This window comes from Nuphar pumila, chromosome 12 (assembly GCF_984573655.1).
Source record: "Nuphar pumila chromosome 12, dmNupPumi1.hap1.1, whole genome shotgun sequence".
NCBI classification, from domain to species: domain Eukaryota; kingdom Viridiplantae; phylum Streptophyta; class Magnoliopsida; order Nymphaeales; family Nymphaeaceae; genus Nuphar; species Nuphar pumila.
In genome coordinates this window covers 107594298-107612063 of record NC_143260.1, presented here as the reverse complement: position 1 = coordinate 107612063, position 17766 = coordinate 107594298, and the positions used below count along the sequence as shown (strand labels likewise).

Here is a 17766-nt window from a genome sequence, read left to right as displayed (position 1 = left end):
CTAACAATGATGGTTACTAATTTAAAGAAAGTACATGGAAAGTGAGTGAAAGCGTGAGAGAAAATACATGAAAAGAAACGTGAGAAAAGCATGTAAGAAGCATAGACCATGTGTGTGGGAAGCATAGAAGAAGCGTGGGGGAATCGAGATTCCCATGAAGTTTCTGAAGCGAGGAGTATCTCGCTTCCAAAGCGAGTTTCCGGGAAGCGAACTTCCCACCTACCTAAGAAGCTTCCGGTAACTCTGGTACAAACCTCGTAGGGTATTTTGAGATGTTATAGGACTACGTATGCCTCGTCCCCACCCCATGGAGGTTAAGGGGAGGCGCATATCGGGGATCCACAGGGTAGGGTCAAAAACTCTGCAGAGTAAGGGAAGATGTTTCCTTTTGTTTTTAGCTCGGGCGCCGTACACAGGCATAGGCCGATAGGAGGATTCTGTGTCCATCTCTCAATCGCTGCATTGCAGGATTGACCATCTGAGATAGACCCAGTTAAGCCATAGGATAGAAAAATAAAATACATAGAATAATAAATATTTTATAATTGTTTATGTATGACTATACCCTCTATTGTACTAGATGGGTTTAAAGTAATCAAGAGAAACAATGCATTAGATTCGTAGAATCACTTTTAACATGTGCATAAACATATAGAACGTAGAAATGTAGAATTTTCTAATGTTTACGTACTGTTAGTTTTTTTACCCCTTTAAAAACTTAATTACTTGTCATAATTACATGATTCAAAACAAGTTTTTTACTAAACAAACCATGCAGATCACATCTATGTGGTTAGATTGAGTCGATACAACTTGAACCTATGATTTCTAGCTCATTAGTATTGTACCTTCATTAGTAGACAATATTAACCCATACACACACACATATATATATATATATATATGAAAAGTGGTAGCTGCTTGACCACTTTTGAGCCTTTTACTGATACATAAGAATAAAATATTCATATGCTAGCTTGTTCACTATACCGTGTTATGACAACAATCTTTTACAAGATAAAATGAATGAAAGAAGGAGATTCCTATGTAACCATTGCCCGAAAGATGGATCACCATTAAGGCTCTGTTTGGGAGCTGGATATGGGAGGGAAGATGGAGATTTAATAAATTCTACCTACTCTCGTTGACGTTTGGAAGCCAGGGTTTAGGACTTTAGAACATGTGAATAAAAAAGACATGTATAGGGTCATGTGTTTGACCTAATGATTCAAGTCACGGACTTGATAGATGCATCTGAGGTGCATATGTGTGTGAGACACACACGAAAGGTCAAGCGAAATGACATATTCTCCACAAGAAAAAAAATGCAAAAGTGCATAAATGGTCCTAAGAACGGAACTAATGATTACATAAATGTATGAATGCATATCATAGTCATGGGATTGACATGTGTATACTCTTTTTGAAAAAAGAATGTGAATGCTTTCATTTTTCATAGACTAGTATGTCTTGTTTACTTGAAAAGCATGGGCGTATAAAGTATGTTGAAATGGTCGAATAGGATTTTAACCTGTTTGTCATACGCTAAATGCATATGCTATGTTGAGGCGGACTCTTGTGTTCTGACTTGTTTGAAAAGCATGTGTTGTAACGCCCCAAATTTCAAACTTGCGAACCTTTTTAGAAAAACAAGCAAGAGACTAGAAATATCTCTTTCCTTCAGAGTTGGTTTATGAAATCAGCGGAAGATTTTTCTTTGATAAATCATAAGGCAAGCTGACAACTTTGGGCACGTTAGCTAAAAGAACCAAAACGCACAAAAATTCGAATATCCTAAGGGAAATCCGATACAAACCCAAGCGTCCAGAACGCGAGCTAAGAGCAGGAAGAAGAAGTCTTGAAGTCATCTTGCAATCGCGCCATCGCCCGTAGAGTACCTAAACATCACCTGCACCCATAAAATGGGTTAGTTTTGCGAAAAACTAGTAGGTGCACAAGAGAGACTAACAGGAAACTGAATTAAGAACATTTAATTCAGTAGGCTACGCAGTTTAAAGTAGATATGCAGTTAAACAGGTAAGCAATGCAAGCAGGTGAATAGTGCAAACACGTAAGCAGTACAAGCGAATAAGCAGTGCAAGCGAGTAAGGAATGCAAGCGCGTAAGCAGGGCAAACAGTAAGCAGTTCAAGGCAAGTAAGCAGTTCAACTGACAAACACAGCATACGATTCAATTGATCGTAGACTGTGAACCACCATACAACTAGCTTGTTCTCGTTCTTAAAACGAGGTCTCTGCACTAAAACAGTATCAGGACATCGTTGGTCGCTCTCACGACTTCTAACAAACGCTTTGTCCTGAACAACCTTAATCTATTCCCATCTCTCAAGGCCTTACGCGGCCAACAGTCACCGGTTATGACGCACTAAGGCGTCATACTTCCTCAGAAAAGCTCACCCTTCCGTAGAAGGTCTAAAACATAATCACTAACTCAAATCGCTAACGATCTGATTCTCACATATGAGTCATGCATGTAATCATGCTGAAACAGAAAGCCGAAACTATGAATTCATAGTTGGCTATCACAAACAATCGCAGAAGATCGTCACAACTCACCATAACTTTCTGTGGTAAGCAAAAACACAAGATCCACATCGGATCGCTCGGTCCGGGAGATATACGACCTGACAAGGAATTACCGCCCTAGAGGGTATACTCGGTCTTGGACCATACACTTCCTCACAGGAGTTCACCGTCTTTGAGGCTACCCGTTCATGGACAATGTACATCCTCACAAAGATTTTACCGCTCTAGCCGGGTCACCTGATCTTGATCATATATACCCCCACAGCGAACCCTTTGGGAAGCAGGTCCTCAACAAATGACATATCCAATGAAATTCATTGTGATACACGCATCAACACAAATGACCGCTCTCAGGGTCGATAGCCACTAATACAAACAACAAGATCAACGCCGGATCACCTGGTCTGGGAAATGTATAACCTCACAAGGAATTCCGCCCTAGATGGTATACCTGGTCTTGGACCATACACTTCCTCACAGGAGTTTACCGTCTTCGCGGCTACCCGTTCGTGGACAGTGTACATCCTCACAGAGAATCTACCACTCTAGCTGGGTACCTGGTCTTGATCATACACGCCCTCGCAGATAATCCTTTGGAGATCAGGTGCTCGACAAACACCCTACTCGGTGATACACGCATCTATACAATCGACTGCTCCAAACAGTTGACTGCTCTCGATGTCAGTAGCCACAATATGGGCACAAGCATGTATATCAGCAATATGCATCGTATCACTCCACGCAGAAGCATATAATCCTACGCATCGTATGATTGCCACAAGGAATATTGCAATCCTCAAATAGGCCCTCAAAGCATGTGTAAACGACACATGAGAACGCGCAGATATGGCAATTCAGTTGATTCTATGGGCGAAGGGTAACTAACTTTACCCGTCAGCCAAACAAAACAACTGAATAAGACAAACACTCATAATAATGCTCGTAAAACATATAATTACCATAAAATGGCTCAGACCATCGACAAGTAATTAAATTAATTGTAAGGCATAAACCATTACATCACAAGCCATTCATAAGCAATCATACGGCAACAGTTATATCACAATATGTAAGCAGCTTATAAGACAAGCGGCCACATCAATCCTAGTTGCCACCAGTTCGTAGATTACGAGTTGTATGCAATCACATCAATCATATGAGATGCAAGCCAACAAGTGCTACGCTACAATAAGCACCAAACGGTTCGACCAAGGGATAAAGCAAGTCACATGCTAATATGTAGCAACTGGTATAATGCTATTATTATAAGCATTTAACTAGTATGAGAAACTCCTTATTACACAGCAAAGAACTGCGTAAGCAGTTTAACCAGCTAGAGTAACGCCTTGACAGGCGTGCACAGTTCGACAAGTAGCATATTGAACTATCGAGCAAGCAAGCGAATTAGTAGTGCAAGCGAAGCAGTAGTGCAAGTGAAGCAGTAGTGCAAGCGAATCAGTAGTGCAAGCGAATCTCACGACCCACGACCAGTGTGAACAGACCTTATGTTTCGATAATTACTGGCATGTGGGTACGCGCAGGCAAAACGTAGAAACAACTGAGACTAGTTCGGGCGTATGTTATTCTATGTATTTTCAATAACCCGAATAGCTAGTTGAGTCCGCTCCAAAGGGGACGGCATTAGCCGAGAGAGGATTCCCCAGAGGCTGAAAAGCAGTGCCACGGATGCATCCAACTTTTGCAGAAGTGTTGAGCTAACTTGTGTAGCCCCTATCCCCTAACTCCAATGACTGGGGAGGCCGGATCTTTGCCCGTGGGGTGGTTGTTAACAACCTGTCCATTGGAGTTTTTGTACCGATCTGTCCTCTCCCTTGACAGACAACCAGAACCGAACGGGTGCGTTAGGGGTTGCTTAACTAACGACCCATTCTATGCTGTGGTGTTTAAACCACTCGAGCATTTTGCCTGTGAAGGCGAATGTGAGGTCATTTATGTGATTACAGCATTCTGCATTTAGCGTTGTTCGAGGTCGCACGACCGTCTCATCCGATCATCGCAGTACTAGACGTGTCGTGCACGACTACAAGTACTCTAGGATGAAGGGGGTATAGCTCCTCAATAGAAGCCTTAACAGGAGTGTTTCACAAAGATGTAAAGTTTATCAACTTTACTCTATCTTTTGAAACCGCAGTACCTTGTGCCAACATTATACATGTGACTATCTCGAATCACATCCGCTATCGGGGTATCTACATGCCTCGCATGACTCGATACCGGCCTCGATAGACGGGATACGAGTTTCTCAACAGGACACCCGCTAAGAAGTTCGCTCGAACCCCCAATTCGGGATCACCCGAGATATGCCAAAAAGGGCGAGCAGAACCGGCCAGTCACATCCTTCCAAATGCTTCGATTTGGAGCAGTCTTTGATGCCTTTGCGCAGCTCCCTAAAATCTCAAGTCGACTCTGCAGGACTGCGCACACGAAGAGCCAGGATCCTTGTGAGGTATCCCTCTCCTTAAACGGAGGTGTATCGCCAGCTCCCAACTGAACTCTTGTCGCAAGAGTGAGTGATAGATGTCTCTTGCATCCTCCACGAGGATGCCTTTAAGGCATACGCAAAGAGCAAAAACCTGCACGTCATCTGCAAAAGCAAGGCAATACCAACACATATGCAAAAGCAAGAGCCTAGGCGCAACGGCAAAGTAAAGGCGGTAAGCAGAAGTGCAACGCAAACCCTCGCACAACGCGTGACGACAAGTAAAAACTGTAAGCAGGAGTGCAACGCAGAACCTTTGCACGATACGCAACGGCAAAATAAAGGAACTGTAAACAGGAGTGCAACACAAAACCTGTGCGCGATGCGCAACGGCAAAGTAAAGGACAAGGATCGCGAAACCGCGTCCTTGAGTTAAATGCGTACTCGTATAAATATATATGATATATATATATGCATATATATTTATTTAATTGTTCTTTTTAGTTAATTGAACTCAATTCAATTGTCCAAGTCTTTTGTGCAATCTTCCCCTACCTTTGAGAGTTGCAAGCTTGCTGTCGTCCGCGGATGTACGCGATTGGCGGCTCGGGTCACGGAGCGCGAGCAGGGTCCATCGTACGAACTGCAAAAGTAACGATCTTAGCAAGCTAATACCAAAATAGAAAGTCAGGGGTACTATCGTCGTCCTGACGTAAGGGAAGCAGAGGCAGGGGCATCGTGCACATGCGCACCTGCTATAAGCGCAAGAAGCAGGGGCAGGGGCTGCGAGCCCCTACTGACTTGCTGTCAATGGACTCCGAGGAGGCAGGGGGGTGCACCCCTGCCCTCATAAAGCGAGGGCAGGCAGGGTTGCGCCCCTGCCTGACAAAGCAGAAGAGAGGCAGGGTCAAAGCCCCTGCCTGTCAACAACAAACGGAGGCCCGCCTGATGCCAGAGAAAGGCGAGGGGGCTTGCCCCGGCCTACCGAAAAACAACGAAGGAAAGGGCGATGCCCCTGCCTAACGAGAAAAGAGGCACAGGGAGGGTTCGGCCCCCTCCCCGGTCGCAACAAGGAGCAGGGAGGGGCTCGACCCCCTCCCCCGTCAAAACAACGAGCAGGGAGAGGGCTCAGCCCCTCCCCTACCAACACAAAGAGCAGGGAGGGGGCTCAGCACCTCCCCTGACATAACACGAAGCAGGGAGGGGGCTCAGCCCCTCCCCTGCCATGATAGGGAGCAAGGAGGAGGGAGGAGGGGCTCGACCCCTCCCCTGCCGAAGAGAGGGAACAGAGAGGAGGGGGAGGCGAGCCCCTCCTCTATCGTAACAGTAGGCAGGGAGGAGGGCTCGGCCCCTCCCCTGCCTTGACAGAGGAAACAGAGAGGAGGGGAGGCGAGCCCCTCCTATGCCGTAACAGGAGAACAGAGAGGAGGGGGGCAAGCCCCTCCTCTGCCGGAAGAACCACGAAGAGGCAGGGGCTCCGCCCCTGCCGAAAAAACCCACAAAAAGGCAAGGGGCAGAAGCCCCTGCCGAAAGGGTGGGCCGACACAGGGAGCTTCGCTCCCTGCCGGCAAAACAAGAGGGACAGAGGAAGCGAAGCCCCCTGCCTTCTCAGCAAGTGACAGGGGGCGGAGCCCCCTGCCGACACAATGAGTGACAGGGGGCGGAGCCCCCCTGCCGACACAGTGAGTGACAGGGGGCGGAGCCCCCTGCCGGCGAATGGCGACGACAGGGGGCTCTGCCCCCCTGTCAATCGACCCAAAGAGAGAGAGGCTGGGGGGAGTCCCCTTGCCGACGACAGGGGGCTCAGCTCCCCCCCCCCCTCCCGTCGGCCGATCTTGAGAAAGGCAGGGGGTAACCCCCTGCCGATGAGAGGCGACGGCAGGGGGCGCTGCCCCCCTGTCGGTCGACCCCACACCGAGAAGAAGAAGTGGAAGAGGAGGCGGAAGGAAGAGAAAAGAGGGGAGGTGGAAGCGTACCTGGGGTCGTCGGAGCCTTCGCAGCACAGAGAGGGAAGGAGATGGCCGGCAGCAACGACGCCGGAGGGAGGTCGCAGGTGGCGGCGGCGTCGAAGGGAGAAGGGAAGAGAGAACGAGAGACAGTGAGGGAGAGAGAGTCGGTCGGGGAAGAGAGACCGAGAGACGAGAGGGGGAAGAGGCGCTGAGGGGGAGAGAGACTGAGAGAGGAAGAAGGGGGGCGGGGGTTCTCTCTGAACCCCTGCCTCGTTGTCTTCAAAAGACACGGGAGGCGGTGCCTCCCTTTCGGGTCCGGGTCGGGTCCGGATCCAAGCTTAAAAAAAAATCAGTTTATTACATGTGTGTTTCACGTTGGACATAGTCAAATGGGATTTGACCTACTTACATTACGCAATTATACATGAAGTACTTGATTATTATTCATTTATGTGAATGAATCGGATATAAATGAATGTCATGAATGTAAATGAATGAATGAATGTCATAGATGTTAATGAATGAATGTTATGTGAATGAATGTTGTTGTGGATTCCCTTGAACCATCATTTTATAAATGATGAGAATCACACTTTAGTTGTACCATTACAAACTTGATTTATATTCTTCAAGTTTGGTTTTGGGTTTCCTACAGGCATGTTGTTAATGTTCTACAATATTACATGGGGGATCCAAACTTTGTTTACATTTTAAAGGGTTGTAAAATATTAAACTTTACTGTTCTGGATCATTACTCCTTTAAAACTTGTAAATACTTTTGAATGAGATTTTCTTGTGGATGATGTCATTTCTTTTATGTAATAATTACAAATATGTTTGTAAACCTCAAACTTTTACGTAACTCCTCAATTGTCTTAACCCATAAATAAATTTTGTCTTCCGTATTTTTATATGTGTTTTTTTTAAAGTAATAACCTCAATCAAGTTGTGTCTAAGTATGATTTCGTACTGTATATGATATTGGGAGGCTAATATACGCTCTCGTTTGTGCTCAAACGGGTCGTCCAATATTTGAAACGGTTGGAACGTGGTCGTAGATGAACTCGTTGACACATTACTCTCGGGAGTCATGTATTGTAACAAATAAAAAATTTTAAATTTTCTCAAAAATTTGGGTTTTGGAAAAGTTTTAAAATGATGGATTTTTTAGGAACGTTACACTTACATAATGGGAGGGATCCCATTTAAATAGGAGGAGGCAAGAAGGCTAGTTGGACTAGCCGTCCCAACAGCTAGAAACAAGAATATATATATATATATAAGATAAAAGTACAAAACTGCCCTTAATGGGAAGACCTATCACAAAATGTGAAAAGACCTAAATGCCCCTAGAGGGCATGACCTATTACAAAAGAAGAATAACAAAAAATACATATATATATATAATATGAATTATATGACCTATTACAATAGTTTGGTCTATAGTGCATGGTAACCATCGATATTCACATAAGGAGAGAAGGAATGGAAAGGGCCTATCATGTTTCTATTAGGGTTTTAAAAAGCCTTTCATACAAAATCCTAAATTAGCTATATGATACAATAATAACAATTAACGCAAAATGATTTGTTCATTCTCAAACATAAATCCACAGAAGCCATCATCTAATACAATCAATACAAGAGACAAAGTTTGACCAAGCATGATGACCATGTGCTTGTTAAATTATGTAATCAAATAGTGTAATCCAATATATATTTTATATATATAAAGTAATATATATACATATATTATATATATGTATATGTATCTACCGATTATATATATAAAGTATATATTAGTCGTAAGGGTATTTCAGTTTTTTTCTCTTTTTAAGCATATTCATCTTCTTGAATATGTTTGTATTTTGTATTTTGTATTTTTTATTTCTTTTCTTTTTTCTTTTTTAAGATTTGTACTTTGTGTACCTTGGGGGGGCACATATAGTCGTTGGGCCCCTCCAACAGTCACATTTGTGACGGTTGCCCCTCCAACGACTACATGTGGAGCCCCTCCAAGAACCATTAAGAGCTCTATAAATTGCCCCCTCTCTTTTGTATTTTTTCATGGCTTTGGGTCAAAGCCCAAGCACTCAATAAAGCTCCTATTCATTTTTCTAGTGCATTTGTGAGATTGGTTGATTTGTGCTTTTGTGCAGAAGTCTTCTTTGTGTTCTTATTGTGCATGTGTGCACTTGTCCTTCATCAAGAACATTGGGTCTTGATTATAGTATCTTGTTATTGTTAGAGATACTTTTACATGGTATCAGAGCTTGGTTGAAGAAGAAAAAAGCGTGCATTCTCCACTTTCTTGGGTGCCTCAAAAAACGTGCCTTCAAGACATTGGAGATTGGAGTGGATCATTTTCTTCGGCCAATATTTTAGAAGTCTTTTTTGTCAAGAGAGATTTAAAAATTTATTGAGGTGTGTGTTCCTTTTTTACTTTTATCCTCTCTAATGGGCGAAAAAAGACTCTCACTTCTCCCTCGGGTTTAAACTCAATGGCTCGAACTATCATGTTTGGGCCGGTAATATGGAAGCCCATATTAAAGGGAAGGGGCTTTGGGGGTATGTTCAAGGTTCGATACCAGAACCCGAACAAAAAATTACTATTATAAAAAAATGAGATATAAAGATTCTTGAAGGAGAAGAAAGGCAAAGAGCTCTTAAAGATTATTCAAAGAAACATGACGAATGGGAAATGAAAAATTTCAAGATCTTATCATAGTTTTTCTCATCCGTTGAAACTAAGATCAATGCCAACATCATCAAATTCAAGAAAGCTTATGAAGCTTGGCTATATCTTGAAAAAATGTACACATCAAGAGATTTATCGCACAAGTACTACCTTCAAAAGAGGGCATTAACCCTACAACAAAATGAGATGACTATTCGAGAATACTTTGCCGAATTGTCTTTCATTTAGGACGAGCTTGTTATGCTTGAACCCAAATGGAGTGGTGAAGCTATCGAGCTTAGACACAAGCAACTTGAGGAAGATCGGTTTTTTAACTTCCTAAATGGCCTTAGACCCGAATTTGAACAAATTCAGTCTTCTCTTCTTTCTTCTTTCTTCTTTCTTCTTTCTTCTTTCTTCTTTCTTCTTTCTTCTCTCATGTCTCCCTCCATTGAAGATGTTATCACTAAATTGAGTGGGAAAGAAACCCGTATGGGTATTATTAAGAGCAAACCTAGCATCCTTGCTACCTCTTCTATTTAAGAAGAAAGTGAAGGAGTGAATGTTTTTTCAAGACCGGGTAATAATGTGAGAACTTACAAACCTCCTCACTTCAAGAATCAAAATAAAAAAGGAAACGGGCAAAATGAAAAAAGAGACTATAGCAAACTAACTTGTCATTTTTGTAAAGAACCGAGGCATATCAAACCTATTTGCCCAAAATGGAAGAAATTGCTTGCAATGGCTACCACATCTCAACCGGAAGAACGGTCATCCTCTTCCAATGGGTCTCTCTCTTTACAACAAATTATGGATGCTCTTCAACCTCTTCTCAACGGAGGAACTTTCGGAGCCGCTATGACATCCTCTTCACCCCCCTGGTAAGATATCTTGGCTTTTAGATTCCGGTGCATCATTTCATATGACTCCAAGTGTTTGTTCTCTTTCTGAATATTCTAAAAACTCTTTTCCATCTTTTGTCTCAACGGCGGATGGAACATCTCTTGAAATTAAAGGAATAGGCAATTTCGAAAAACAAGATTTCTTTATTCCAAAAATTAGATTTATACCAAAACTAAATTTGAACTTGCTTTCGGTTTCTCAACTCTCGGACCATGGTTGCGATATAAAATTCTCTTTTGATAAAATGTTGGATACAAGATCGTCGGTCTAAGAGATTGATTGGGGAAGGCTCTAGGAGAGGAGATCTCTACTATGTTGACTCTCTCCAAGTTCCCAAGAATCAATTTTGTAATGTTGTCCAAAATAAGGATATTCATGTAATGGCATAAGAGACTTGGACATCCCAACATTGTTAAAATTTCATATTTACCTTTTGTTAAACACCTTTGTAAAGAAGATTTTGTATGTAATGAATGTATTCTTGAGAAAATGAAAAGTTTACCCTTTTATCAAAGATCCATGTTTACAATAAAACCTTTTGAAATCGTTCATTTCGATATATGGGGTCAGGCTCCTGTGATATCTAAAGGAGGATTCTCATATTATGTGACTTTTTTTTATGATTACACTAGGTTTTGTTGGATATATTTTCTCAAACATAAACATGAAGTTTTTTCGACTTTTAAAACTTTTCATATGATGATTTTAAATCAATTCAATGGAAACTTAAAAATTCTTAGATCCGACTCCGGAGGAGAATACCTCTCAAATGAATTCAAGAATTATCTTAAAAGTTGTGATATTCTCCATCAAAAATATTGCCCAAAAACTCCTCAACAAAACGGATTAGCCGAACGAAAGCATAGGCATATTATTGAAATAACTCGAACTTTGCTTATTTCACAAAACATTCCAAAAAACCTCTGGGCTGAGGCAGCCCTTACTTCGGTCTATCTCATAAATAGACTTCCATCAAAGAATTTGAACAAAATTTCTCCTTTTGAAAAATTATACGAGAAGGAACCTGACTAAAGCAGGTTAAGGATTTTTTTTTGTAAATGTTTTGTCCTTACGGATAAAAATGATAAGCTTTCTCCAAAGGCCATTCCTTGTGCCTTTCTTGGTTATTCGGAAACCCAAAAGGGTTTTAGATGTTATGATGTTAGAAATGACAAATTATATGTATCCAGAAATATGAGTTTTTTGAAAAATCTTAGTGGTTTCGAAAGTCTTAAGACTCATAATGCGAATGTGGATTATTCTTTTCTATTTGAAATGTTAGCTAAAGATGATGATACAAGTGATGATGAGTCAACTCAAAATGACTCAAGTGATAATGAAATCAAGGAAACTATCACCCCATTGCTCTCCCCTCCACATCAACATATCGATGAGGGAACATCTAGAGATCCCATCACCTATGTTCATAGAGATAAAAACACCTTCAGAAGTGCTCTTGAAAGATATGATGACACCAGTAGGACTGTCTCTCCAAGAGAGGAGAACTTGCAAAGAACCGAAAGACCTAGGAAAGCTCCCTCTAGGTTTATCTCATATGACTCTTTTTCACCTAAATATAGGGTCTGTCTTAATGTCATTCATTCTTACGTAGAACCTAAAAATTTTGAGGAAGCACGAAAATATTTTGAATGGGTAGAAGCTATGAAGAATGAACTTGGTGCTCTAAGAAGAGCCAAAACGTGGTAGTTTCAAGATCTTACTAAAGGTAAGAAAGCAATAGGATGTAGATGGGTATTTAAGGTAAAAACTAAGAGTAATGGATCCCTTGAGAGATATAAGGTTTGATTAGTAGCAAAGGAATATAGTCAAGAATATAGGATTGACTATTAAGAAACGTTTGCCCCTATAGCCCGTATGGTCACTGTCCGATGTCTCATCACTGTTGCCTCAATCAACAAATGGAACATATATCAAATGGATGTTAAAAACACCTTCCTAAATGGTGATCTGAATTAAGAAGTATATATGGATGCTCCACCAAGAATAGAGACTCCCAAAGGGAAAGTGCTTCGCCTTCGCAAAGCACTTTATAGTTTAAAACAAGCCCGCAAGGCTTGGTATAATAGGTTTAACTTCGTAATGTTAGAAAATGGTTTTTCATCCTGTTTCACTGACACTGCCTTATTTGTTAGAAAAACCAATGCAGGGATTGTCATTCTGCTTTTATATGTGGATGATATGCTTATAACCGAAAGTGATCCTAAAGGGGTTAAAAGCATAAAATCAATTTTGAAGGATAAATTTGAAATGTCCGATTTGGGATTTCTAACTTATTTTTTGGGTATTGAAGTAGCATACTCTCATAGATGGTACTTTTTATCTCAAACTAAACTTGCCTCTGAGATTATTGACAGGTCAGGTATTACGGATGATAAGGTTTGTGAAACTCCTGCTATAGTAGGAGCCGAAATGAAGATTGATGATGGTATTCCTCTATCTGATCCTACCCCTTATAGACAACTTGTAGGATCATTGATGTATCTGAGTATTACTAGATTAGATATTTCTCATGCAGTTAATACTGCAAGTCAATTTCAACATGCACCAACATCGGTTCACATGAGTGCAATTCTGCGGATCGTAAGATACATAAAGGGTACATTAAATAAGGAAGTATTTTTATCCTCTTCTTATGAATTAAAATTAATTGCTTATACTGACTCTGACTGGGGAGGTGACCCAAATAACTGTCACTCCACCACTGGTTTTATGTGTTTTTAAGAAACTCGTTGATCTCATGGAGATGTAAGAAGCAACAAAAAGTGTCTCTGTCCTTAACAGAAGCTGAATATCGTGTCATGGCGACTACTACCATGAAAATTGTATGGATTCATCAGCTTTTAGAAGACATGGGAATCACAATAGAAGGGCCCACCAAGCTGTGATAACAAAAGTGCAATATACATTGTCAAAAATCATACTTTTCATGAGTGGACTAAATACATTGAGATGGATTGTCACTATGTTCGGGAAGCGTATCTGAAAAGAGTTATAGATCTTCCATATGTAACATCAGAATATCAGTTGGCAGATTTCTTCACCAAAGCTTTGTGTGCTCCGCGGTTCAATTTCCTCCTTGACAAACTTTCGGTCATCTTGCCCTAAGTTTGAGGGGGGGTGTTAAATTATGTAATCAAATAGTGTAATCTAATATATATTTTATATATATGACATATGAGGTAATACATGTACATATATTATATATATGTATATGTATCTACCGATTATATATATATATATTCGTTGTAAGGGTATTTCAGTCTTTTTCTCTTTTTACGCATATTCCCCAATTGTTTTGGGATGAAGGCGTAGTTGTTGTTGTTGTTGTTGTTGTCTCTTTTTACGCATATTCATCTTCTTGAATATGTTTGTATTTTGTATTTTGTATTTTTTATTTCTTTTCTTTTTCTTTTTTAAGATTTGTACTTTGTGTACCTTGGGGGGGGGGCACATATAGTCTTTGGGCCTCTCCAACGGTCACATTTGTGACCGTTGGAGGGGCTCCAACGACTACATGTGGAGCCCCTCCAAGAACCACTAAGAGCTCTATAAATTGCCCCCTCTTTTGTATTTTTTCATCGCTTTGGGTCAAAGCCCAAGCATTCAATAAAGCTCCTTTTCATTTTTCTAGTGCATTTGTGAGATTGGTTGATTTGTGCTTTTGTGCACAAGTGTTCTTTGTGTTCTTATTGTGCATGTGTGCACTTGTCTTCCATCAAGAACATTGGGTCTTGATTATAGTATCTTGTTAGAGATACTTTTACAGTGCTAACATCCTTGATCTCTAAATCAGTTCAATTTCGAGGTATATATCATTTTAATTTATGTCAAAGGTTCTCTGAGATTCCAACACTTGGTATAGACAATGCTCATGCAGCGTCCAGTTTAGTAAGCTTTTTTGTAAACCAAGTAAAAATCTTTGTTAATTTTTACAAGTTTTCCTCTAATAAGTTAGTGTTATTTCATACAGTTTTCTGTTTTCTAGACTAAGTTGAAAAAAAAAAGAACAGTTAATTATCTCAATCAACTCCCTTCGAGTGGGGACATCTACAGAAAAATCACCTTCAGAAGATCAGAGAGGATTCCAAACATAATGAAGATAATACAAAAAGTGAGACTTCATCCATGATCAAGTATAATGACAAAACAGGCTATCAAGAATGTTGATGATAGGTGATTAGCACCATCATCATAGATGATGGTTCTATTCTGAAAATTCACCTTTACCGTTTTGTGTGATGTCTTACACAAAAGTATTAGATTCTAAGCATTGTTTTATGTATGCTTTGAAGTTTAAAAGATATAGACATCACATGGTGGTTGAAATTTCTGTACTTAACTATTTTAGTTTAAATTTTCAAATTTTTGTGTCTTTGCTCATGCTGTATGCCCAGCAGCTATGTCACAGGGATACGACTGCAGATACGGGGATACAGCCATTCTTATGAAGTTTCCAGTATGACTTGTATATAAAGGGATATGTGACGGCAGTCAAAATGGAGTATCCGTGTGACGTAGCCCAGCAGTTTTTTTTTTATTTGCACAAAAGTTTCCCAAAAAAAAATTAAAGAACTTCCCTTTGAACCAAATAAAGAAAACTTGTCAACTATAAATTCCCATTAGGAAGCATTAGTCACTATGATCAAAATTCAGAACCAACATCCTATACTCATATCAATTAAGGGTTAATCCACGGCCAACCTGAATAAAAAAGAAATAAACCAGCTCAACCAGGTCCAACCTGAACAGGAAGATGAACCTTCTTCTTTTTTAAAAGGCATTAAATTTTTTTTTTTTTTGAAAGGCAAGATGAACATTACTTCTGATCATATTTCAGATACACAACCTACTGAGTCCATCCCATTTCATCCCTATTTAGCATGCAAACCAAATAGCAAACCACAACAGCATCCAGTACAGTTTACTGAAATTTAGTAGAAATCTAAAAAAAATATCTTTGGAAAAACATTAATCGCAATGTCAGTAATTTCTCGGACAAAGGCACACCTTGGTAATCATCCACTGTGATGCTGTGAGCCCATAAACCTGAGGAAATAAATGACAAATAAAGTGTGTCAACTAAGAAAGAACAACACATATCAAAAGTAACCATCAATAGTTGGTGTAATGCACCAATCATACAACTCCAAGTGCCATGGGTGTACATTTCCAAGTGTAGCAAGTAACTGATTGAACCAAGTCAAATTGGAATCACTTGGACTCAGAACAATAAGTGCTCTGAGCAATAGTGATCAAGATGAAATTATAAAAAGAGAATCTTCTTAAACCAGCTAACCCATAAACAAGCTGGAAGAAACCAAAACCAAGAAAAGATATCATTAGCCATTCAGTCAATGAAATTTCCAGGGTAAGAGAACAGCTAATCATCCACAACTTATATCAAGTAAAATAGAAATGTCAAGCGGCATCTGAGTTTCATTATCTCATAAGAAAGAGAATGCATGAGTTATAAACCAGCTAACCCATAAACAAGCTGGAAGAAACCAAAACCAAGAAAAGACATCATTAGCCATTCAGTCAATGGAATTTCCAGGGCAAGAGAACAGCTAATCATCCACAACTTATATCAAGCAAAATAGAAAAGTCAAGTGGCATCTGAGTTTCACTATTTCATAAGAAAGAGAACGCATGAGTTAACGTGGTGATATACAAGGCTGATGCAGATGCAGCTGATCACAAGTAAATCAACTCACGTAAGAAACCAGGGAAAAAAAGTTGTTGCTAGATAATAACTAATTGACTGCTCGAAAGAATTGGACCATAAGGGGCCTTCTTCATATTCGTTATTCATATTCTTGCAGTTGTTTCCAGAAAAAATCAAATAACTATGAGATTATATGATTCACATAAATTCTAGTTAAATCAGTGTAAACTTTACTAATCCATAAACTGAAATTTCCTTGCGATTTTTAGCCTCCATGAGCTTCTAGATCTGATATCATCATAAAGCTGACTAGAAACCATACCAGGGAAGCACTGTATCTGTAATTAATTGAATTTTTTTTAAAGAGATGAAAAAAGGGAAATGAATCTTTTGCTGACTGTTAGCTGAATCACCCCAACAAAAGGAACTCGGTAATATTAGTGCCGCATAATCCCCGGATCGAATAAGAGAACATGATCTATAAACAAGCAACGATAACATGATTTACAGTAAATATTTGAAAATCGAGCATTTTGAACGATTGAGAATGTGGTACAATTCTCTGAGCACCTTAAAATCGTGATCAAATGTTGAGTTTAAGCAAATAATGAATCTCATAATCCAAAATGAAAGGCGAGATCAGCATAAAGCAGACCTATTGATCAATCAGATACAAGAATTCAACCTAATCGACCAATCGTGACTAAAACAAGAACACCAACAAATCGTGCCAGACGGAACGCCAAGAAACTCGTCGCAGCAAAGAAACGAAAACCCTAGAAAAAAAGGGAAAAGAAGAAGAAAGGGGTTACCGTGAGCGATGCTGGTCTTCCCGCCGGATTTGCAATAACCGCAGGAGCTCTTGCGCCGGCCGTAGTCGGTGATGACGCTCTCCCCTGCGCCTCTGCTGCTGCTGCTGGCGCCATGGTCTGCCCGTCCTTCCATTTTCCACCAAAAGGTGCGAAAATCATCCGCTTTCCGTCCTGTTCCCTTTCGTCTTCCGCTGGAAGGATCGCTAGGGTTCCATAAGATTGAGTTCGTGCAACAATAAAACCAACCATGAGAGAGAGAGAGAGGGCGATCTCGACAACACCACCTCCCCTCTCAAGCTCTTCCTCTTCTTTTCCTCAATGACACTGATCAACCCTACGATGCATCCCTTTCTAAGGGCACGTTTGGAAGCAAGAAAAACGTGCAGGAAAAGAAACTTTTGTCTACGAGAAGTTTTAATATGATATATTTTCTAAAATAAAAAATCTTCACTTGTGTAGGTAGCATGAGAAAAATAAATAAAAAATCTTTAAAAAATGATAGAAAGGAGGAGGGGGTGGTGGTACCCAGTTTTTCGAGAGAGGTGGTCATTGGTGGGTGGGTAGTGATGAAGCTTATTCGGCATCGTTTTCCGGGAGGTGGGTGATGGCGGGTGGTGATAGATGGTGTGAAAGGCAGTTTTTCTAAAGGTAGGTGTGGTGGTGAAAAATCATCGTGGGGTGGTGGGGACGAAGCTTTTTCAGTGTGGTTTTTTGCGAGGTAGGTGATAGTGGTAAGATGAATGTTGAAAAATC

General features: G+C 40.5%; 1 protein-coding gene across 3 annotated transcripts in view; it reads right to left on the bottom strand.

The window, feature by feature from the left end:
- The window catches only part of LOC149821517 (arginyl-tRNA--protein transferase 2-like), a 45771-nt gene extending 28278 nt beyond the window's left edge, over positions 1 to 17493 (bottom strand). The window contains exons 1-2 of one of the 3 annotated variants that reach the window (XM_089983325.1): positions 17014 to 17493; positions 15544 to 15582 (exon numbers count right to left, since the gene is read on the bottom strand). In XM_089983325.1, the coding sequence (XP_089839451.1) occupies positions 15544 to 15582; positions 17014 to 17146 (172 nt within the window). In that variant the 5' untranslated portion in view covers positions 17147 to 17493. The remainder of the gene's footprint in view (positions 1 to 15543; positions 15583 to 17013) is intronic. The other 2 variants (XM_089983324.1, XM_089983326.1) reach the window with 2 other exon arrangements.
- Positions 17494 to 17766: the final 273 nt, after the last annotated feature.